General features: G+C 36.8%; 2 protein-coding genes and 1 long non-coding RNA gene across 14 annotated transcripts in view; 2 read left to right on the top strand and 1 right to left on the bottom strand.

Moving 5' to 3' along the window:
* WIPI1 (WD repeat domain, phosphoinositide interacting 1) overlaps positions 1-12443 on the top strand; it is a 45282-nt gene extending 32839 nt beyond the window's left edge. The window contains exons 11-13 of the mRNA XM_026678800.2: positions 2247-2365; positions 6807-6907; positions 11928-12443. Coding sequence (XP_026534585.1) covers positions 2247-2365; positions 6807-6907; positions 11928-11975 — 268 coding nt within the window. The 3' untranslated portion in view covers positions 11976-12443. The remainder of the gene's footprint in view (positions 1-2246; positions 2366-6806; positions 6908-11927) is intronic.
* Positions 9860-10006, top strand: LOC148132224 (uncharacterized). The gene is made up of 2 exons (XR_015747737.1): positions 9860-9937; positions 9977-10006. It is a non-coding gene; the product is annotated as an uncharacterized LOC148132224 (long non-coding RNA).
* Positions 12444-12720: 277 nt separating the features above from the next.
* Positions 12721-25454, bottom strand: part of ARSG (arylsulfatase G) — a 102017-nt gene continuing 89283 nt past the window's right edge. For 7 of the 12 annotated variants that reach the window (XM_087956072.1, XM_087956062.1, XM_087956065.1 and 4 more), the window contains 3 exons: positions 24279-24399; positions 22562-22652; positions 12721-13599 (listed from right to left, as the gene is read on the bottom strand). In XM_087956072.1, the coding sequence (XP_087812198.1) occupies positions 13298-13599; positions 22562-22652; positions 24279-24399 (514 nt within the window). In that variant the 3' untranslated portion in view covers positions 12721-13297. Of the gene's footprint in view, positions 13600-20126; positions 20288-20584; positions 22008-22561; positions 22653-24278; positions 24400-25454 lie in introns of those variants that run through there. The other 5 variants (XM_087956068.1, XM_087956067.1, XM_087956069.1 and 2 more) reach the window with 5 other exon arrangements.

Consider the following 25454-nt stretch of genomic DNA (forward strand, 5'->3'; position numbering starts at 1 on the left):
GTATACTATATACATATAGCAGATTTCCATCTGCAGGAATCGCCTTTGTTTATAAAACAAGATGTTAAGGTGAAAAATCATGTTTTAAATGTGTAACAATCTTTTCATGCACAAAAAATATGTACAATTATGCTGGGGCATGTAAAAGCGAAAGAGAAGTGAAGTGAGTATAATTAGATGATAATGTTACGGTTCCAAACCAAGCCAGCAAAAGAAGAGGCCACACTGTGAGCAGAACGGGTCTCTTTACTGGTGTTTCAGCTAGCCAGCTGGCTATGCGAACTCAGCACGCTCCGCCCTCCTGTTCCCGGTTGCTCCCGACTGGGTCCAGCAAGTACTTTTTTGGCCCGGCTCCAGCAAGCACTTTTCGAGCCTGGTGGCTCTCTGGCTGGCTCCAGCATGTACTATTCAGGCCTGGCTGGCTTCTGAACCAGTCGCAACTGGCTTGCCTTCCTGGCTTCTCTCCCAGCATGAGTCCCATCACCTGACATCCATCTGTGGCACCATGCATCTCTTTCCCCCTGCGCGCGTGTGGCAACTCTGAAACGGGACGTTGTTTCGGATGTTGACATAGTACTAAATGCTGCCGTAGGATACAAAAGTCCACAGGCCATCACTCAGAGAAACCGAATTCTATGTAGCAGGGTTGTCAAACTCGCAGCCCGCGGGCCGGATGTGTCACGCACTGGCCACACCCATGCCCAGTTTAGCGAAGGGGGGGGAAAGTCCCTATATGTCACGTGACTCTGCCGTGACAACACAAGTTTGACACCCCTGCTGTATAACAAGAAAAGTCCCTCCAGTTGTATTCTGATAGAACAAGACAGCTCCAAGGGAAGCATATGCTAAAGGGAAAATGAATGCAGCAAAAGAACCATAAGAGCACTTGTAAGGAGATAAATTGGGTGAAGATATAGAAACATGTAGGCCTAATTTGTGCTATACTTCTTTTTTTAAATTTAGTAACAGTTGAGGTTGACAATATGTCCCTTTTACGTCATCAACAATGCAAAGCCCTGGCCTGAAACTGAAGTATTCTAGGAATTAAATTCACTGTTAAATTACATTCTTACACTTCTGTGGCATAGATTGCAGCTGTGCTCTTCTCTGGCAGAGCCACCTGATTTAGATGCTAATCAGCACTCCCATGTCTGGCCATGAGTGTATTCATATTGTGTACACCTGCCAAACTTGATTTTGTCCTTGACGGACTTGTTGCTTGAAGTTTAAAATTGTTCTCTGGGGATATTGTGTTGTGTGATACTTTTAGGGTTTAGTTGAAGGAACAAGGGTAGGATAAGATATAGGTTAAAAGTACATAGAAGAGATAGTATTTTTCTATTTAAAGAAATACATCTTGCCATGACGTATGTTGTAGTCTTGATCCTCTTCAAATGTCTTGGCAATAACTTTACATCAGCATAAACATCTTTCCCAAAGGTGCATTTCAAAGGGTGGGGAATGGAAGGATGTATACTTTTTGCGTTCCTTCCATTCCAAATCCTTCCGTTTCCTACCCTTCAGTCATAACTGAAGAAGCTTTTTGGATGAGAAGCAAAACATCTTCAAGGAAAAAACAACAAGAAGAAACTCCAGTTGCCTTTTGAAAAGCACCTTTGGGATAACCATGACCTGGATGACTGATATTCTCCAGACATAAAAACCTTCCCTTCTTGTCTCCCAAGCATTTTTTGAAAAACTCAAGCTGCAACTGTGTTAAATATATGTTTTACTGACAGAGAAATAAAGAGACTAGTATAGATCCGTTTCAGATTATTTCTATTCAGATCGGGTTTGCATCCCAGAAGGGAATGGCTAGCTGATGAGAGGTAAAAAAAACTTGAAATAGATCTATACTGGCCTCCCTTTATTTTTGTCAATAAAAACTTAAATTCAACACAAAAATAGTTTATTGCAAAAGCGACTGTATGTGAAGGTTCCTTTCGCTGAAAGGCGAAAGTGGAGCAGTATGCTCTGTCCCATAATTGGGTAGACCAGGTTGCCCTGATAAAAAACATTCAAGCTGCAATTGTGTTCTGCATAAAAACGTTATAGTATCTCTGTCCATTTGGCCTGTCAATGCATCCTATGGGCTGAAGATAGCACAAAAACCTCCATCTCTTTTAAGTCCAGCTTATGCAACAAATAACAGCACAATCAGTTGTTGAAGTTACTGTGTAATGATTAAACTTTATTTTATTTCAACCTGCATCCCCCCCTCCTCTCCCTGGCCCACATTCTTTTAGCTTGCTCGACTTGGTAAAGCCGGAAGAGAACAAAGAAAATGACCTGTCTCCAGCAACTCAAACCTATGCTGCTACTGTAGCTAGGCAGACTTCAGTGCCTTCCCCTTCTATGATGCCAGGTCAGTACCAGATTTACAGCAAGCTGCGGGTTGCTCATTTTAGTCATGTCAGAATTGTTCATTACTACGTATTTATAAGTTTTTCTATGTGTCATTTTTTAATATTTTTATGAAAATATGTACATTGCATTACTTGATGTCTCTGGCCCTTCCCTATATCATACAAGGTGTGGGTATTATTGGAATTTATGCTGAATTCAGCACAAAGCAAAGACAAACTCCTCAGTGTGCTAAGTCTTCCTTATTTTGTGAGAACCAATTTATTTATTTATTTATACATACATACATACATACATATTAATAAAACACAAAAAAGGGGGTCAGACTGTGTATAATACACAATATAAAATCAAGGCTGTGTACGCATGGCAGAAACATGAGGAATATTGATCATGACATTGATTTCAGTGTTTTAAAAATATCAGCTTTCAAAAGTGATAACAAAAAACTGTACAAATAAACAAAAGGAAGAACTAACAAAGAGATTAGGGATACAGGTGGTAAATAAAGTAAAATATTTGGGGATATTGTTGACAGCTAGGTGCTCGTTAATTAAAAAAGATAATTATGATAAATTAACTATTCAAATATTTAAAGACTTAGATAATTGGGCTAAATTACAAATATCTCTATTAGGTCGTATCGCAATAGTAAAAATGAATATTTTGCCAAAATTGTTGTTCTTATTTCAGACGGTGGCAGTCAAATTGGAAAAAAGCTTTTTTGAAGAACTAAATAAACATATATTCAAATTTATATGGCAGGGAAAAAACCCAGAATAAAATAAAAATTATTACAGGACGATAGAAAGAAAGGAGGCTTTGGTCTTCCATATTTCGAAACATATTACTATGCTGTGATAGCAACCTGGCTCAAAGACTGGGTTAATTTGATAAATAAAAGGATCTTAACATTAGAGGGATTTGATCTCCAACTTGGATGGCTTGCATTTATGTGGGATGATGGAAAAAGTAAACACCACTTATACTTTCAAAGGCATTATATAAGGAGTGTGTTATTAACTATTTGGGAAAAGATTAAAAAAATACATTACTGTAAGGTCCCACTTTGGTTATCTACAATGGAGGCAGTTACACATCCAAACATTTTAGACTTTGATAATATTGTAAGATATAAAGAATGAAACCGGAGAGTTAAAGGGTAGGAATCAAATACAAATTCAAGGAAAAGAGGTAGCGTGGTGGCCTATGCGCAGATACAAACGCATTACAAAAAAAGATAAAGAACAGTTTGGTTTTAATATGACCTACCAAGAATTAGATAAGATTTGGCATGGAGAGGAAAGGAAATTGATTAGTAAAATATATAAATATCTTTTGGATTACAAATTAGAAGAAGAAATAGTCAAGGAGTGTATGATAATTTGGGCAAAAAATGTGGGCCACAGTATTGAATTAGACAAGTGGGAACATATTTGGGAAATAAATTATAAATTAACTATGTCAGCCTCATACAAAGAGAATCTATATAAAATGGTGTATCGTTGGCACTTGCCACCCGCGAGACTGGCTAAGATGTTCCCGAACCTCCCCCCAAATTGTTGGAAGTGTAACTGCATCCAGGGAACATACTTTCATATATGGTGGACATGTCCATATGCCCAGAAGTTTTGGAAAAATATTAAAAATTGGATTCTAAATATAACTAAACAAGATGTAAAACTTGAACCCGAAACCTTTTTGCTGGGTATGATAGATTCAAAAATAGAAAAAATATCAATATTTCATCTTGTGTATTATAATGGCAGCCAGAATAAGTTATGCACAAAATTGGAAACTGTCTATTGTCCCTTCAGAGGAGATGGTCATTAAAAAAATTCACGAGTGTGCAGAGATGGATAGCCTAACCAAATTACTAAAAAAACAACAAAGATAGTGAATACTATAAAGTTTGGAACTGTTGGTATGAATGGTTAAAGAAAAAGCAACATTTGACAACTGAATAAGTTATGAAACTATGAAGGACGTGCATTTAATCATAAAGTATTCTGTGAAATTAAAACATTAAAAGAACGAGGAAGGTATTGTAACAAGGTAGATCACGTCAATGTTATGGGGTAAAAGAAAAAAAGAAAAGTGTAACCAATACTCAATACCTGCTGCAAAATGTATATATGTACATATATTTGTTTATATGTTTGTTTGTTTCTTTTTAAATGTTTTAAATATATGAAACTTAAATAAACTTTATTTAAAAAAATATATCAGCTTCCATAAAACAAAAATATATGTTAACTTTTGTAAAAGTAGATAGGTTATGTATGTGCTTGTATGTGAGTGTGTAAGTGCAAACAATTATACAACTCTGAAGAGCCAAAATTAACAGGAAGACATTTTTCAATTATGTTTCCTCAATGTAAGATACAAAGTAATACAGTAATGGCAAATAACTTCCCCACCATCCAAGGGTTTCTTGATGTTGCATTATAGCCTGTAGAATTTAATTATTTGATGTATACTTGGAAATCTTGTTTTTAACTCTTCTGATCGCATACCATAAAGTAGTCCTACCATTTTTACCTTTCAAGTTGATTTTACTGAATTTTGAATAGCTGAGCATTTCATTCATTGCTCTTTATGCCAAATTGTCCTTTCCCAGAAGACTTTCTACTCAAACCTCAGCATAAGAGGGGTATGCATAGGGGTAAATATGCATTTTGAACCCATTAACACAAAGCACAGGAATCCGGGCAATTCCAGACAACTGTCCATTTCCAAATTGCCTTGTGCTGTATTGTCACACACACTTGCTCATAGCAAACACTATTTCTCTTACACACAGGCCTTCATATCTACTCTTAATCTTCCCCCAGCTATTCTTTGCAAAAAAAGTCACTAAAGGGGGGGATTCTTAACAAAATTCCCTCTGTGATATATTTGTAGCCCCATATTTTATCAGCTAAATTGCTGAAATGGAGTGAGAAATATGGTTTATCCCTTCTGTGATCCTTCATCCATCCATTGAATGAGCTTGAACAGAGCTGGCAAGGAGGAACCAAGGAATAAATAAGAGATCAAAGAAATTGTGTCAGGCAAAGTGATGTATAGGACAGCGCTAACCGAAGGGGTACATGGTGCCGTGGAAGTTACCTTTATAATACACCCTCTCTCTGCAATCATGTGTTAGCAGTGCATATCAATAATTTCTGGAAATATCAGGAGATATGCCCAAGTCTTAGATATGGCCGGCAGGATCTGCTTATCTTTCTTTGAATCAATCATTCTTGGTTCTTGCTCCTACAACTGCCTGATTATTGTACCTACCTCATCTTCCAGTGTGCTTCAGTGTCCTATGTTTTGTATAGTGGGAATTAGAAGCCTTTTGTCGTCCTTTATAATCTCTGAGCAATTCTTAAGAGACTGAAAACATTAAAGCTTGGATGCATTACAAACATCTCTCTGGAATTTGTTCCATTCCAGCGCAGCTCCAGGCAATATTTTGCTAAGTAGGCCTGCAGAGATCCACATTGCCAGAACAAAAACAGGAAGCATCAATCTATGTGTGGGAGAACACATCATCTGGGCACTTAAGTATCTTACACTCTTGTGTTGATAACATACAAGAGTTGTTTCTTTTCGCCCATGAGGGGGTCTTTTTAGACTTTTTTAAAAATCCCTCCTGTATTATTTATGTATAAATAACTCAAGGTGGGGAACATAGTTTAAATAACAGTGGGTATGAGGAAGTTTAATATGAAAAACTGAAAGCTCTTTGAAGACATATAAAGTGCACTGAAAATTTTGATCATTGTCAAATGCCAACTTTTGTATTGTGTTCCTTAATCTTGCCTTGTATCTCAAGAATTTTGCTAACGAATATATGGTTCCTTTGCTTTTTTTACCTGTCTGCAAATGCAATGGCTCTCTGTAGGTTGCCCAAAGGAGAAAATTACAGGGTGACTCAAAAGTGTGCAAGGGGTGGAAAGGGAGGATATTAAATTTAAATTGTAAGATGAGATATGAACCATACAGTCGTTTGAAATCAAGGGAAGTGACTAAATGACATTAAAATAATCAGAGGCAGTTTATATCCAGGTGTTGGCTTTTATTCATTTGTTTTTAATACTTCCACATGAAAGTTCTAAATCACGTTCTGTATATGATGTTTGAATAACTAAACCCTAAATAAAGATCAGTTTTCAAAATTTCTGTTCACAAAATGTTGAAAGGTTGGTTCACGGGCTTACCAAATCCCTCGATACCTCTGGGAATCTCTGTATAATTTGCACATGAATGCGTGAATGGACATGATCTTTACAATAAAGTCTTAATTGTGATGCTTCATCTGTGATAGTTGAATGACAGGGACAGACCACCATTTGATGCTTTCTAACCATTTACGCAGAACAAGAGGTGCCTGGGTAAAAATCACTCTGTAAGATTCAGTTTAAAAGCTTCTAAATTGTCTTCTTACATTGCAGGTTACTCGGAAGATGGGGGAGCCCTTCGAGGAGAGATAATACCTGAGCATGAATTTGCTACTGGGCCTGTATGTCTGGATGATGAAAATGAATTTCCACCTGTGAGCATTAGGAGTACTTAAAACAGCATTGTGAAATTTGTGCTGAGAAGAAAAACTTAAATCTTCTGAGCGATCTGTCCCTTCCTCTCCTGCTTGGTAGCCATCTCTGTTCCACTTCTAAAATAACTTGGGGAGGGGGATGTGCGACTTTTACCAAGGGCTTTTGGAGTGAGGCCTTCTACAAACCTGTTTTCCAAGTATATTTGTAATAGTGAATCCAAATTACATCAGGCTGTGGGCTGCCAGGTAAAGGGAAGGCTGGGTTCCATGCCTTTCAAAGTTCAACCATGTAGCAGTGTCGTGTACTTCTAGGCCACATCTGGCATCCTTACAAAATTATCCTTCCAAGATAATGATGTTTTCAAGATATAGTTCAGATCTGAGAACACACTTTGGATGCCAGAGCAGCTCTTCACATACTTGTTGCTTTCCAGGTGGTTTGAAACAAGCCCAGAAAAGAAGAGAAACTTACAAAGGGCTCCTGTCTCAAAAATGTGAAAGGAAGGCTTGTATTTCCCATTTGATTCCTCTTGCCTTATTTCCTACATCCTGTGGTACTTTTGTTGGTGAATGCAGCATCAAGGTTGTCTGAAGCTTTGTACCTCCCTTGTCCAGCCCTTTCTCCATAGTGGGAAGAGAATATTTGTAGCAAGATCAGGAGAAAGAGATCACCAGCGTCATTTGTGTGGAGTTGCAGTGCTCAGGGAGCTTTACTGCCATGCCTGGGCTACTAGAGACAGAAGCTATCTATTTCTGAGGGAGATGAGAGTTTAAGAAATATGAAATATAAACAAGTAAATAAAATGTCAGGAGCACCGGGCAAAAAGAGACGGAGCAGCAATCCCATCAGATGCCTGAATTCACTGAGATTTGATGCTGGGTCTTTGAAGCTGCTCCGTCTCTGTTGATGCAGGTGCATTATCCAAAATATAATGGAGGAAAGGAAGCATTGTATTCATTTGACCTTTAAAAGGGAGGACTTAAAACTTTTTTCATGGAGACATTTTTCAAATAGGCTATTTATATTGATTAGCATTTATCTTGCCAGGCCTTTTAGTCAAGGCTTTCTTGTTCCTAAGAATTAACAACCCTTTTTCTAAGATGTGTAACTTTCCTGAGAGTAGAGACTGCTCCAGCTTGTTCTTTATATGAGATGGAGGTGGCTGAAAAACCCCAAATATAGAATGGGATCATGGGGGAGCAGCTGTCCTACCTAGAACTAGTGCTGCACAAAGTTCTCCAGGTGTTCCCTTCCTTCTCAAGTGATTTTAATTGGAAGTAGCCAGGAAGTCGTGAGTACCTCCACACTACAGCTTGCTTAGATATCTGTCTTGCTTCTGCTGTTATTTGTTCTGCTTCCTTCCACTGCCTTGACCATCTCAATAGTTTGTCAAGGCCCTTAGATCTGGGAGGGAAAAATCAGGATGTGGTATGCCACTGTCTGTAACTTCTGAAAAGAGTAGTTCTGTCTGGGTCATCAATTGGACCCAAAGATGTCTTCTTCAGATGCACAAAGGGTTAGTCTACAGGTACTCTTTGACGTATGCCAATTGAGCCCAAAATTTCCATTACTAAGCAAGACAGCTGTTAGTGAATTTTTGCCCCATTTTATGAGCTTTATTATCACAGGTTTTAAATGAATCACTGCAGTTAAGTTAGTAACATGTTGTTAAGTGAATCTGGCTTCCACATTCACTTTGCTTGTCAGAAAGTCGCAAAAGGTGATCAGATGCCTGGGACGCTTGCAACCATCATAAATATGAGCCAGTTGCCAAGCGTCTGAATTTTGACCAGGTGAATATGAGGATGCTGCAATGGTCATAAATGTAAAAAACGGCCAATCACTTTTTTCAGTGCCGTTGTAACTTCATTCACTAAACAAATGGTTGTAAGTCGAGGATGATCTGTAATGGCATGGTCAGACCCAGGTTTCTTTGCTCATTAGGCCTGTGCATGGACTTATATATATTTTCCATTAAAGCTACAGCAAGTGGAAAATTATACTTAAAACTGGAGACCAAAGGCATTCAATTTGGGTATTTATTGTTCATTCTACAGGGAAGCCAGAGCTAAATATGTCACTTCTACTTCTTAGTAGCTAAGCCAGTTTTTGAATTGTTTTCTTTTCTTTTCTTTTTTTATTTTTTTCTAAAGGTAATCATGTCCATGACCAGTATTCGGGGAGGAGGAGAAAAGTATTATATTTAAAACTGATTTGTATTCTTCCAGTTTTTATTTCTTACATTAATATATGGGCATAGAAATTTACTGAGCTTCCAGAGCTATTGTATCTGGGCTGTAAAATTTTAGGATGGCTATTACATGACAGCAAGCTGATATAGAAATCCATAAGAGCTCTTTGCTGCCATGCAGTGGCCATTCACTCACATTTATCCAATTTTAATTAACATAATAGTATTTAGATTTTTGTTCTTCGCTGTATAATCATTTTCTTTGTTGTGCTTGGTGCTAGTGTTGCAGTTTTTTATATTATAAAATTTTGAAAGTTGTACTTAAAAAAACCCCCATCTAGTTGTGATCTAGATTTCTGCAGCCCAGATACAGTAGCTTTAATTAGCAATTGCTTTAATTGTGCTCAGCAATATTGTTCAAGTCATTAAGAAACTATTCCATTTGTTTTTAAGCATGTGTTTTATTTTACCTTTGGCTGCCATAATAAAAGAGGGTGGATTATAGTTCTTTATTATTTGTCATGCCTCTCAAATCATATAGTCATTTGATTGGTAGACATATTCTTATCCTTTGTTTTTGCTGTGCTTCTTATGAACCATACTTAATACAGTATAAAATTGTGGTAATGAAGTATCTTATTCATAGAATGAGTAAGCTATGAAAATGAAGGAAAAAAATGAAAAGAAAGCAGCAAAGGAGGCAAATGTGATTGAAGACACCTTTTCTTTTCTTTTCTTCTTTGTCCCCATCTGAGTTTGCCATCTTTTTGCTCTTTTTCATTTTATGTTTTTTGTCTGTTTGAACTTTAAAAAAAAACCATTTTGTAAACCTCCTAGAGTTGATGCAAGTTGGATAGCATCTAAATTTAATAAACAGAAACATGGGACTTCAATAAACAGCCTCTTAAGACGTCTGTGTTTCTTATCCTAGTTAATCCTACCTTTCATTTTGTAACACTTCAACATCAAAACTTACAAGGTGTCTAAAGCCCTGCTAGGATTCTATCAGCAGAGCAAAAGTGATGGAGAAATTATTTCCATTGGTTTCTCTCCCATTAATAGCTTCCCTCCTGAAATCAGAGATGGAAACCTTTCAATTCCAATATTCCTTAAGAAGGAATGAAAGATTGTAGTCTCTACCTATTTTCAGTACAACTTGTTCTGTGGCTCAAATATATTCCAGGCACAGTATTTTATAGGAGCCCTACCAGCAGAGAAGTAAGTGTATATATATAGAGAGAAGGTTTTGTTTATTCTTAAGAAACATATATCAGTCCAGCCTTAGGCATGAAAAGCCAGCTGGGTGACTTTGGGCTAGTTAGTCTCTCTTAACAACTCAATTCACAGAGTGGTGGTTGATGGGGGGCGGGGGGGGAGAGAAATAGGAGGAGCAAGGAGTATTGTCTATATTTGGTATCTTTATAAAGTTTATTTATAAAAAAGGTGGGATATAAACAGAAAAATAAGGGATGGACTGACTGGTCCAACTCTATCTGGAGATTTACTACTACTACTATCTACCATCACAAGTGACATTTCTGGATACCTACTGTAAGTTCATCCGCCCAAAAAGTCTAGCCTAAGGCAGAGCTAGATAGACAAGATCTAGCCAATCTGAGCTGATCTCAAAAAGTTAAGCAGAGTCAGATATGTACAGTATTAAGAGGAGAGACCACCAATAAATCTCAAGATTGTTGACTAAACTGGAAACTAAAATTTTTAAAAAACCTGGAAATACATTATTGCCAAGAAAACTACAGATTTGCACGAGGCCAAAGGGAGTTTAATTAATTTTACCATACCAGACCTAACATACTGATGGAATAAATAATAATTATTAAGATTTGGCACAGTCAGGTTATTATTTTAAATAATAATAAAAACAGTGCATACTATTACCAGAGATCCATTATCCACTAATATACCTCATTTCCTTATGTGCCTTATTTGTCTTTTATTGTGAACCAATACAATAAACATGACATTATAAGATGATGGCATGTATCATTCTCTACTTTGAATTGTTCTGAATATGATAAAAGTTGTTTCTCTGGAAGATGGGGAACAATATTGAAACTGTCAAGAAACTTTGATCTGCCTTTAAACATGAATGCTTTAAGACAGCCATCTAGTTTTTGCTTGTGAAATAATTCATGGGGTATGTTCAGTGCTACACTATTGCATAAGATGGGTAGCAGTAACAGTACCATATTCTCTTGCTGGTTGAGTTGTGACTTTGTAATGTCAGAATGTAAACTATGGGTTACTGCTAACAGGATCAAAAGCTAGTGAAGTAAAGCAGCAACAGTATGACTAAGATTTTGAGAAACAGAAGCAGACACTTTTCAAAGAGCTGGAAAGGCTTGCTGTATCTTACAAGAACTTTCTTTGTTTTGTACTCTAATTGACAACTTCTTATGATGGCCTTTGGAGTGACAAACCCACACTACAAATGCTACTTTTAGCCAGTATGCTGAGCTGTTGCCTTACTTCTTTCTACATGTTTACATAACTGATTCTTCAAGTTGATCCAGCGTGTCCTAAGTTTGCAGTGAAACACATGCAGGAACCATTATTTAACCAAGGAGTATATTTTGAATCTAGATCCCAAAACACGTTTATTTCTGAGATAGATATTTTCTGTTATTTGATGACAAAGCCCGAAGGGAAGCCCAGAAACCCATCAGCTTTGCCAAAAGTGAAACTGTACCATGACTTTCATCTCCCTGCTGCTTCCCTCTGCATGAATCTCAAGCCTGCTTGCAGCACCCCATGCTCAACGGCACATGACCAGAGAAAGTAAGGCCATTCTGTTTTGATTTTGGTAGATAATCTTATGCCGTGGAAGCCGGATGAACAAAGTGAAGCGATCATGAGGAGAGGCAAACAACACAGAGCGGCGGATGGGAGGTAGTTTGGAAAAACAAGGGGGAATGTAGAAGAACCCACAAATGTGGGGCAAACCAGAGATGCTCCAGTGCTTTTCACACAGTATGTTTCTCTTTTCCTAGTTGATGTATTCTGCCCCTCTTTTGTGTATTTTCTTAAAATGCTCTATGGTTGGTATCAATGTACTGTATATGCACATTGTTCTCAAGAACCACAGTATAAATGCATCTGATTGAAGCTGAATTTTATACTCCAGCTAGCTATTTTCTTATTTATGTCATGTATAAATGTACTTATAAAAGAACCTACTGATTTATGTCTTTGTACAGTATACGCATTTACCCATGCAGAGTATTTTTGCAGTTATCTACTTGAGTAAAAGGAAATCCCCATCTTTCAGAGTTGGAGGAATGCTGAAATATTTATCAATAAAAACATCATGAGGTTAACAGGAGCTGTGTCTCCACTCATGTTTCTCCTTCTTATGTAACCTGGGAAACAAATGCATAAATAACCCCTTCCCTTTCAGGGAAATAAAGTGCAGCAAAGGGGTAAGAAAAGTCTTGATATCAGTCCAGATTAAGTTGTATGGATAAACTGCACATGTACATTCATGGTAACCTTTTTTACTACATGGTGGCAGCCTATTTCCCTGGCCTCAATTATTCTTTTCAGGGAAAATCAGACACAAATCAAGTTTGATCAGCAATGAGAGCTGTTGTTTTTTTAAATAAAAATATATTATGAGCCTGAATATAAAAATAAACTCTTACATGCAATATTGGCAAATAGTTGATAAAAAATTAACCACATCATATTATTTTTTAAAAAAATTACAACTGTCTTAAATTGTTCGAATTTAACATTGTCTAACTTTGGATGGCATTTGCTGCCTGGAATGCCAAACTTTTTCTGAGGTACTTGGATTATAATCTGACTTTATGAAATGCACATGGCTTCTGTTAAAAATTACGAATCTTAACAATTATAGTTCTTTCCTGCCTTTCTGTTATAATTTGTACTATTGTCTTATACCCCGACATCTCCACTCCTGCTTTTCTGTGATTCACAAAGAGTACAAGGAAACATTGTGATATTGGATTCTAGCTGAGCTGGACTTAATCAAGGGGTATCAAATAGCCCTCCAAACATTTTACTCCTATATTTCAGTTATCTTTCTGTAGAAAGATATGAGATAAATTATTATATAAAATCCAAACCTAGAATGTTGTAATTTTTGTAGCATTTTCATCCACGTGACTTCTAGTTCTCCTGGGAGGACACAGATGGTTGCAAACTTGAAAGTTGTTTAACATTTTTCTAAAGATAGGTAAGAATAAACTGATTCACATCTGCAGGCTAAGTGTTCGGGGTTGCAGCAGGGAATCACATCTGCATCATGAGAATAATCTGCTATAGAGACATTATCTGATGCAATGTCCTGAAGAATATCCACAAGGGCCTTATTTATCAATGGCAAGACAGAACGATACTCAGCACTGTGAACGTCCATCGATTCTTGCTCTTGAATATCACGCTGCAAGTTAAAAATAAGAGGTGGCTGGTGATGTACTTCCTGACCAATGCTTCCATCGCATGCTTTGGCACCACCTAGAAAGAGACAAATCATCCAAGTTCTTTTAACTGCTATCTTTTGAGACAACTACTCACATTATGAAAAAGAATAATCTGAGTGTGCTACTGTAGGTTGACAGATAGCCCTTGACTTATGACCACAATTCAGCCCAAAATTTCCATTGCTAAGCAAGACAGTTGTTAAAGTTAATTTTGTCCTCTTTTACAACCTTTCTTGCCACCGTTGTTAAGTGAATCACTTTGTTATAGTAACATGGTCGACTCTAGTTTCCCCATTGACTTTGCTTGTCAGAAGGTCGCAAAAGGGGATCACGTGACCTGGGACACTGCAACCATCATAAATATGAGTCCGTTGCCAAAAGTCTGAATTTTGATCACATGACCATAGAGATGCTGCAACAATCGTAAGTGTGAAAATGGTCTGAAGTCACTTTTTCTTGTGCCGTTATAACTTTGAACAGTCACTAAAAAACTACTGTAAGTCGAGGATTACCATACAGTCCAGCCAAAGGGTAAGCACTTAATCCAATGATTTCAGCAGAAGGAAAAGGAATGTACTATTGTAATAGAATTCCTCAATTCTAGACTCAACAGCTAAATATATTAATACAGTATTTGCAGGCAAATTGCAATTGGACTTCATCCATGCATCATTATGTTGGGATTTTTATCTTGTAAACTAGCAGCAGAACATGGAAGTATAGAAGGTATTTCTAGGAAATTGAACAAATGAACATGCCAATGATAACACATTTTTTAGCAAAACAGATTAGTGTTTCGGATTAATGGTAGAGGACATATATTTCTAAAGCAAGAGTGAAGTGAGAGAGTGAAGAAGGCAGAATTTTTCCAACTTTCCACTAAAGAAGAAAAGCTGCTATTTTCCTGTGTTTTAAACTATTTTTGAGTTAAATTGCCAACTGTATGTGTTCCTAAACTGGGGGGCCCTGGAGGGGTATGAATAAATTCTAAGAAAAGGCAGGAGATTTTTAGAAATAGGAAAAGCATAAAAATAACTTTCAAATGTACACAATGAATTGGAGCTATTTTCTAATTTCTACTATTTGGCATAGAAGCATCTGTGTTTAGTGGAAAGACTGGGATTTGTTTTAGAAAGTTGATTCTCAGTTTTTCTAACATGTTTGTTAATATTTGGGACTGATCAAGACTGATTTTATCTGATGACACATAATGGGATAGAAGATATAAAGCATAGCATACATATCTAATACTAACACTAAGCAGCAATACTAAGGTAAATTCACTTGCATTTCAGAAATGTATTAACAAAGTATATATACTATAAAGTATATACTATATGTAGCTATAATTAGGAAAAAGAAGCACACTGAAGGTCTATGGAGATTCTCAGCCTAGGTCATAGTTGTCCAAAGATGCTTTTTCAATAGGCAACTGGATGTTTTTCTTTGAAGACATTTTGCTCCTCATCCAAGAAGCTTCTTCAGCTCTGAAGAAGCTGAAGAAGCTTCTTGGATGAGAAGCGAAATGTCTTCAAAGGAAAAACCCGAAAGTCCAGTTGTCTCTTGAAAAAGCACTTTTGGGACAAGTACACTGAAGATTTTAGTACAAGTTGTCCTCGAGATACAACCATAATAGAGCCTGACCATTACAGCTGCATGTGGTGAAAATGTTAGGTGAAACATGTCATCTAATGACACTCTGCATCACTGCTCTTCCCAATAAAATGTAAAACAAACATGCAGGTCATTAAATGGAGCTAAGAAGGGGAGGCCATCGGAGGCCTAGTATAGACCCAAGCCTGCCTTGTCAGCCCTCCCAAGTCTTTTCCCACACCCTGGGTCCCGCAAGGATTTTTCCTACACCCACTGGGTCTTCCCAGGCCTTAGGCTTCATGCTCACCCCACCTCAGAAGGCTACGAGGCCTTCCAGAGCACTGGAATGGCTTCCTTCTTTGTATAGCTATAAGGCATGGTTCCGAAAGCAGCTGTCATTTTGTCCTTCCCACAAAATAGAAGCTGAGTTTTGGTCGCTGACACACAGCTGAGGAATAAACTGCTTCATTTTGCCTTAAGCTGCACAGAAGCCTCTGGAGACCCCTCTGAGGCAGCAGAATGAAGCAGCTAGTCTGGCAGCCATTTTGTCCCTGCCTGTTTGTGGGCAGGGAAAAAATATGGCAGCATTTGGGTCCCTGCCACACGGCCCTGGGACAAACTGCTTGATTTTGCTGCTTTAGTAAGGTATGTACAGCGCTGCAGCTCTAAGGCAGCACAATGAAGCTATTTCACTGGCATCTGCCATTTTGTCCCACCCACAAATGGCAGCTGTATTTGGATTGTTTCAGCACAGCCCAGGATCGCATGGACTGCCTCCTTCTACAACTTGAGGCCTGGAGAGTTTCAGAAGGTAAGTGTGGGGTGTGACAGGTGTTTGGGGAGCAGTCCAAAGTGCTGCAGGGTTCTCGTGGGATGGGAATGTGGGAGAGAAGTGGGGGAGTGCCACAGCAGCCCTGTTGTGGGCCATAAGGGTGAACGACAGCAGGCCTGCTGCAGCCATCACATCTTTGAAACGGAGACATACTGGTATGTAGATATGTAGTTGTAATTTTGAACTTTCATCAATTGGCCTGTCATAACAAGAGTTAGCTGTAAGATGGCTTCACTATCATAGACAAAAATATGATTGCTAGCCTCAAAGCATAGCACACAATAAAGCCATGGGACGTAAGCATCTTTCTTGAGTGATACAGCAAACCAAATCACAGTCCTTGCCAAAAGAATACAAGCCAAAGGGATTTCTTGATGCTGTAGCTCAAAATATGAAAAATGTACATTTGATTCCACTGGAGCTTTTCGTCAAAGTGTTTGCCAAAGAGATAGCCTCTCATGAACTGCCACTGATAAAGCCAAGGTACCAAATTTAGAAAAAAGTCTTAACTTGAAAGCATCCGATATTATTTGAGCTAGATGCTGAAAAGAGGAAAAAATTATCAAGTTTCTCCTGACAGATCTGTGAAATGTTACACCAATGCCTTGGTGGAGGAATTTAAATTTAAACCAATGGATGAAGTAAACCTTCTTTCTTCACAAAGCAGTAGGATGCTATAGCATTGATGTAAGGCAATGTTGATGCTGTTTGTATATATTTCATTGATTCACAGTGCAACTGGTTGTCAATATCTTTTTCAAAGATAACGAACCATATCAAAGGCTTCAACTGATAAAATAACTTCTGAAGTTTTTAATTTGCTTTTAAAGAAACTGAAAAGAAAAAAAACACCTCAGGGGCGTGCCCCGGCAACAGTCCAATAGTGCTTAACTGTTGTTCTGGATTTATCATATTGCTAAAAAATAAAGAAGTTTTAATCTCAATTCATTTCATATAAAGACAACTATTGGCTGCTCCAGCTGCTCCAGATTATCTGAGCTATTTGTTGAATTTGATTATCAAAATTGTTAGTTTTGTGAAGATCAGTGCTTTAATTTAGTTATCTTTTGCAGTTTTTGCATGTATTTGGAAGCAAATAATTAAAAAAAACTTGTTTCACATAATTCCTGGCTTTCAAATTATTTGAACTGAATGGTAAACATATTTTTTTTCTCAAGCAAACAAGCAAGTAGGGTTGTCTAATGTGTCCACAGACTAAACCTTTTACTGGCACATATGATTGACATTCTTGAATCTAAACAACTTCCATTTAAAGTTACATGGAAAACTCTATAAATGTAAAATCAAATGCAAAATCACAAAAAGTAGTTATGGTGGGGAGAATAATCCAGTTTGGAAATACTGAATGCAAACTGAGATGACCAACTTTCTATAAAGATGTAAAGGACAAAGTTGTGATTCCCCTGAACTGCCTTGCAGAAGAATAGCAGAATTCATCTCCTATTTCCCAGACAACTTTTCTAGCAATCCTAGTCATAAATTATAATCCATTCTCTGCCAGATGTTTTGCAAAAACAAGCACTCATTATAAAACGTGATTCAAATACAAAAACATTTCAGAAATTCAAGCCTGGAGGAATTTTGAATAATTAACTTGAGGAATTGAAAAAAACGGAATTGATCTTTCTGCTTTTTATGTACATTTGTGAAAAAGAAGGTTTTAAACTTGCAGTACAAACAAAACAAAGGAATAACTGGATTTCAAAATTGATCTGTACTATATATTGCGGTTTTTCAAACTTTTTCAATTCATAAAGAAAATGCAGCATTATCTTTCAGATTAAATTTGATGTACTTCTCTCCTGTCAATTCACATTTTCATTAATGTTTATGTACACACATATTTTTTAAAAAAACATCTAACAAGTTTTTGTACTTATTTTTAATTACAATTCACTGATATATTAAAAGGGTTTAAATCCTAGGTGGAGAAGTAAAAAAATTACAAAAGGGGATTTGATCCTGAAAAGTTGTGGAAATGCTGTTCTATTGTATAAAGGACATGGATAAATTATTAATGAATACACATACCAATTATTATGGGTCGTACAGGCAACAACATTTACTTCATTAACTGCAGAGGAAATGGTAATATATTACTTGAGATTTCAGAAGAGCTCACTAAAATACAAATATTTCTACATTCTAGTTTTCTACATTTCTAGTCCTCATTCAACAGACTTATCACAACTGAATCCAGAATTTTGGTTATAAGTCATCGCAGCATTAAGCAGGTCACCATATGACCTGATCTGATTTCATGACTGTTTTAATGATGGTTGTAAAGCAAGTCATCATGGTCGTTAATTGAGTCACATGATGGTTGAATGAACCATGTGGTTAAGTGAATGCCTTCTCCTGAATGGGCAGTTTTTGCTGGGAATTAGAAAAAAAAAGTTGCAAATCAGTCACAGGACACTTCAACCAGTTCTAATTTGAGCCAGTTAAGTGCTTGAAAAGTAACTGTGGGGGTGGTGAAATAGCAGTAGTAACTTCAAGTTGTAAGTAACTTTTTGGGGGAGGTTACACTATTGTAAGCTTGATTACTTATGGAACTGTACAGGAATGGAAAAAAGGGTTTTTCTATATGTTAAACTGTCTAGACTGCTCCTCAAAAAATCCCGCAAAATTTAACATCATTTCAGAACATATCTTGATGGAGTCAGAAAAGCTGTTTTCCTTCCCGGCAACCAAAGATGATTGAATGCCTAACACCCCGTTTCAACAAATTGTCCAGTGCAGACTTAACTGGTTCTGCATTATCAGTCTAACTGCCTTGGATATAAATAAGGAACCAGCAGTTCAATGATTTTGTGCCATATGTTTGGACTCCACCTTCATCTTACTGGATTGATGGAGAGATCAAAAAAGCATATCGTATGGTATGCCATTTCTCAACCTAATCCTATTAATAAGCAGTGCTTTCCATGAGAACTTCGAGTATTGGCTGGGATGCTCATCACTGAAGTTGTAGAGTAAGGCCAAGATCAAGTTGGAGCTTTTTACACTGAAGTTGTAGAGTAAGGCCAAGATCAAGTTGGAGCTCTTTACAGTTTTCAAAGCATGTTGAACTTTACCATGGTACTTATTGGGTGTATAGTCCAGACATTGTTGAAGCTATAAGACAAGAAGCCGCTGGGATCTAGTTCGTTTCTTCCAGGTCCCAAGACATTTTTATGGAGTGCATGAGATAGCATGAGATAATTTAGCGATGGTTTTCTATTTGAACAGTTGGAATGTCACCAAGCCACTTTGGCTACTTTGGCTCAAGATCAAAAAGTGAAATGTGTGTGTCCTGTATTTCAATCTATTAGTCACAGAAGTGGCAGTTCAAGAGAGCATAAGTCATAGAGACTTTGCCTACTCTACCTAGATAAGCCATCGGTAGAATAGCTTTCCTCAGTGCCCACATTCCTTTTTCAGCATGTGCAGATATCGATGATGGATTTCTTGGCCAACTGTTCTAACAGCCAGCATAAGACTTCTATAGAAAAATAGGCCTAAGATCCCATGGAGATACTGTGTAGCTTCACTAACCTTCAAGTATCCAATACCATTTTTCCACTCCTGTTAGACATGTGCTATTATCATGATGAAATCTTCCATGATTATTTGTACAAGGTAGAGTGCATATTTTCCCACAACATTTTGCCATATAGATGACTGCATATGTGAGGATTTAAGCTCAAAGCCATATCCCATCAGCATTCAAAGTCATTCTATGCAATTCCATTGTTGGAAATCTGCTCTCAGATTTGTGCTCTTAAACCTTGGATACAGCATGCAAAGATCGTCTTCTGAACTCTTTTTATTTGTAGTATTACAAGACAGGAAACACTGGTTTGTCTTTCAGATCTAATCACACAAATGTATTTTATCTGAAATAAAAACCGATCTCTCCCCCTCCTCCAAACTTCTTTTCCTTATAAAAATGTGGTCTGCAATAAATATATATATATAGCTTTAACACCTATTATTTAGTGATTAACTATTTCACTACCTGCAAGATGCTTCTTTTGAGCTTCATGTGCCTAAAATCTGTGAAATATGTAAATCAAGGGTTTCTGGAATAGAACCACCATATAACTTAAGGACTGTCTGTATTCATTCCTCAAAGCTGTGGAAGGCAAAAACAAGAGTATACCCACAATAATTAAATCTGACTGATCGGCTGGTTTTGATCACTGGCATAATCCAATAGCACATTATTTAAGCCCTATTACAAGGTTTATTACTTTGCTTTATCTGGTAGTCATAAATGCACCCAGATTGTAACCTGGTGATGGAATGGAGAAAGAAGAGATAAAAATTAATACTAGATTGCTGAAAAGAGTTCTTTCTATCACAACTGAAAAGTGCCAAGCATTAAGAATAGGACACAGACATCTTTTTTCCCATACTAAAATTGATTTTATGGGGAAACCCAAAATTAAAAATAGATGAAAAGATGGTAATATGGAAAAATTGGATGGAAGTGGAGGTACTGACTTTGAACCAATTGATAGATGATGCTTTTAAAAAAATATACTATGTGTTAAGAAATAAATATCATCTATCAGATATCACGCAGTGACAATATACAAGATATTTTTTAATAACATTGCTTGGACAAGCAGCATTTTCAGCTTCTAAGATACCCGAGATAGTAGAATAACTTGTTAAATTTTTTAAAATTAAAAAAAAAACCTTACCATTAGTTTTTATAGCTATTTGTTATCAATAATTTAATTTGATAATGCAGATTTAAGAAAACAATGCAACAAAGAATTAGAGGCTCCTATATTGCCTAGACAAGGGGCGTATGTCTTAACTTCTTTAGCAAAAATGTCAATCGACCTCAAATTACAATTTATGCAACAACAAAAATAATATTTAGAACTTATTGGACTCCATTACATTTACACAGAAAAGAGTTATCAAAACCAGCATTTTACTGGAGATGTAAAGGATAATGTTTCTTTAAAACATGTTTCTACAATGTCCTACACTTACTAAGTTTTAGAAGAAGGTAGTAGATTATATAAATGTGATTGTGCAACAAAAGCAATAATTTTCAAAAGATAATATTATTTTGAATTATGCATCTATATCTACTACATGGAATCTCACAACTGGACAGTGTAAATGGATTCTCTGTCTTTATTATGGCCAAAAGACTGATATTGCAGGATTGGAAAAATAATTAAATGACCCCTTTCATTCAATGGACTGAAGACCTGACTGCACCTGCCATTTATAAGAGGATTGCCTATAGAGGTAAATTTGTATGGACAAGTGTAATAAAATATAGAACACTTTTATACAGAATGCAGTAGGTTAAAATGATAGTCATATAAATGTATTAGAAATATACATATTTGAACATCATTTGTATTAGAAAGTATGTAAACTTGTAACTATTGTTACAATGACATATCATTAGTTATATTTCTTTCACTTTTTTGTTAAACTGTTTTTTATATATTTGTCTTTTCTTTGACAGTGTATGCATTTCCTTCATTATCTTTGAATGTTGTTCTTTTTTTCTGTTGAGAAAAAGTAGGTAGGACATAGAGAAAGAAACACATTAGGACTCTTCACTATAGACTTCTGGAGGAGTCACTGGGAAAACACTGTGGGAGGAAGGGTAATGCCATTGTATGCAATGATATCTATGCCATCTGGCAGAGAACAAGGCGAGAACTTGGTAATTATAGTAATTAACCCCTGCAAGTGTCTATAGGCTTCTATAGGATTTATATCTCTATTCCAAAATAAGAGACATACGGAAGTCCATCAAATAGTCCTGCTATTCTGCTTTTTAAATGCTGTTTTAAAAAGGAGCAGATATCCCTAGGGAAATATCATGTCATTCTTTTGCTTTGTCTTTTCACATGCTTTTTCTTTCCTCCAAATACACGGGATATGTGACTGCCTGGGAGGTGGGGGGAGTTGATCCTTTCATGGCTAGAAGGTATGAGCCAGCCAATAGTGATCTTCATAGGTTAGCTCTCCAACTGTGTGAAGGTAAGATTCAGTGAGCATGGTGGAATATAACTTGAAATCCTCTAAAATGTCAGTAAAAGTCTGAGAATAAAAGAAACACAAGCCCAGAGGGAACTGTATATTTTATCTCCCTTAAAAGTACAATACCTAGGGAAGCTGGATCTCAGAATTGAACTTCCAGACCAACCATACACCTCAAGAACCACGAGCCTATAATAACACCCAGGATGCCAATCAACACTCCTTCTCTCAGAGGCTGAATTCTTGAACACCCATCAGGCAGCAGTTCTCATAACAAGGTTTCACTACATATCTTCTCAAATATTTTCTCCATTCCAGCTTTGCCCATGGAATCCTATAATTCCCAATGCTCCTCTATTGAAATCCAGAAATCCAGAAATAAAATACTCAACAAAACCAGACTTTTTACCTGAACTTCAGCATAGTGGTATGAACCATGGCAGAGATTTTATTCCCTAACCAGAATAAATTCAGATGCCATATAATAGGACTTTATAAAACCATCATTTTTTTATTGATGCTTCTCTCTTCATAAATAACATACCTGTAAGATAAAAGGCTTTATACTGGTCCAACCGAAGGGACTGTATTTCTCCGTATTTTCCAGCTGCACCACTATTGGGATGGAATAATGTCTAGAGGAAAAAGAAATTGGCAAGATTAGAAAGTGCTCTCTTTTGCTTAATATCATAGAAAGTTACACATATTCCAATAGAAGAGAATACCTGTCGCTCAGGTAGCTCCACAATTGAACTGTGGAGACCTCGGTGCTTTCTAAGGTTGAATGGGTTTCTTGCAGACGTTTCATTACCCAACTAGGTAACCTCATCAATATGAGTGAATGATGACAACACTCAAACTAATGTTACCTAGTTGAGTAATGAAATGTCTGCAAGCAAACAACAGGAGTATCAAGAACTGCACATACACAAACTCAAATAATAATATGCATCTAATTATGTTGCTCCCATTAATACTTACCGGTAGAAGAATCCAAACTGTTAATTGCTTAACTTCCATTCCCATAGACATTTTAAATCTAGCTTGGCTCAACTCTGCAAACTCCTCAGAATCAGGAAAATTTCAAAAAAGAAATGACACTCTATATAGCATGTATATTATGTATTGTTTTTAAAATTCAGACACCATGTTGGGTACGGATCCTGTTCAGAGTTGACCAATGCTGGCAAGGAAGGTCAATACCTGGCACCTTTTGTGTAGAGTCATCTACGTAACTGCCTGTATCTGGACGTTCAGCAGCCCATTTGGCTTTCCACTGCATGTTGATGTCAAAGTTGTTAGACAGCTGTTGAGTGAGTGCCAGAGAGGGCTTCCTGGATTTAAACCTGCCAATTGCTGCCAAAGTAATTGTTATTATCACCAACTGCTATATAACTGTACCTAATAGAACTCAAATCAAAGGTAGAACCGGTTCAGCAGAAACCTACATACATTTACTTGGGAATAGCCTCCTACTGTTCCTGCCTTTGCAATGTTATGTAATTAGAGAAAGAAAATTTAAATGGCACACCGAGAATCTCAGCCACAGAGTGCCTGCACACATGCACACTCATTGTGCATAAAGTCAAACTACTAGTCCTCACAACATGTTATATAAAAGGATTGGCAATCGGTTTCAGAAAGAAGTTGTTTCCTCCCTGTACAGGCCTGGGGCTAAACCAGAGATTTTCTTTATGCAAGGCAAATGCTCTATCACTGAGCTGTCATAGTGTTTCTAAGAGGTAATGGATAGATTTTGCTTAAGAATTAAGTTGTTTACAGATCAACTGCCATGTTCAACAAGAATGAGAGCACACGTAGGAGCAATTTTTCTGAAGCTGACCAATTTTGCAAAAAAGTATGCTGTTTTAATGGCTTTATGTAACAATTTGATTATATTTCATAAAATACATGTGTGATTGATAGTAAAATTTAAGCTTATGAAAGACAATTGAGGATTTAATTGACTGTTTTACAGCTAGCAGGTCAAGCTTGACACTGCATTCCATTCTCTTTTATGAGATGGAATAACAGGTATTTCCCTAACAAGAATTGAGCTTTTCAACTCCATACATATCACATAGGGAAGCTTGGAGCATTTAAGACCAATTCAAAAATTATAAGGAAAGAGCAAGAGACAGTGTCTTCTAAAATTTACATTGTTTGTGGCAATGACAATCATTTGAGATGTGAGGAATTTTAGGGAAGTCAAGAGTTTCTAACCCTCAAGCTACTCCGTGTTCAGAAAGTTAATGCCATACCTGGTGTCCTTTGCTTGAATACCCGAACAGGACTTCAGAGATATCTATCCCATCAAAGCGTCTGTTGGGAGGAAGAGTAGCATTCGCCAGAGATACCAATGTAGGAAATATATCTAAAGTGCTGCAGAAGAGAATATCCTGTGATTAGAATATAAGCTGATCTTGGCAACTGAATTATGAAAAAAGTCTTACAGACCTATTTCTAAGGCTACCTCATCTGATGCCAAAATACCGACAATACAAAATACAAAATTTTGGTGGCTGCTTATTAAAGATCTAGATTCACCTTTTCTTTTTAGGTGTGTGTGTGTGTTTGAGTCCATGTACATATAATAAACCCATTCTATAAAATAAAGCATTAATATTCTCCTCGTAATGCAAACTATTAAATTAGGATAAAATTTGCAGGTTCTGATTTGGCATAGTATTTGTTGTATGGGCTGAACTGGAAAAGTTTGAGAAGAGAAAATTCTACTGAATTATGATGGACAGCAGAGATTTTACAAACAACCATAAAAGTATTGAAAAGCCTTGCACAGGATACTGAAATCCTAGTTTCAAATTACTTGAGCTTCTCTGTAGATCTCCTCTTGGGTTTGCCAAATATCCCTCACACAAGACTATTCTCTGTGAACTAAGAGGTTGGATTTTAAAGTTATAGGTTGTTGCCAAATATGTCAGATCCTATTTGTTCATATGCATATACTGTCCAACTTCAAATTAAGTACTGTAATTACATCCATGTCCAGTTCACCCTGGATAGATGGACAATCCAGAATCTTTTTCTATAGAAAAATTTTCATGTGAAAAATTAGTCATATAGAGTCCACAAAGCCCTTGTTGGTCATATGGGGTTAATAAGACGTGAAATTTATATAATGATAAAATACCCTAAATTGAAAGCCTGTGGTGTTTCCAAAACTAACCAAGTACATCAGAATGACTCAAGCAGCTTGCCCAAAAACCTCTCCCTAAAGAGGAAAATATTAGTTATCTGATTTGTTTTTTAATGTACCATTCCATGGTCTAGAAAAACACGATTTCATTTATGTGCGCTATAGTGCTTTTCAGAGCAATAAGAATAGACAATTACAACATTTATTTCTTTCAAACCATATGAAGAAAACATAGTATTGTACTGCTACTTATTTGATTGCAAACTGCCATAATCCAGAA

The sequence above is a fragment of the Notechis scutatus genome, chromosome 2, assembly GCF_049901735.1.
Source record: "Notechis scutatus isolate UNSWTSFEM ecotype Mainland chromosome 2, rNotScu1.2, whole genome shotgun sequence".
Taxonomy (NCBI): Eukaryota; Metazoa; Chordata; class Lepidosauria; order Squamata; family Elapidae; genus Notechis; species Notechis scutatus.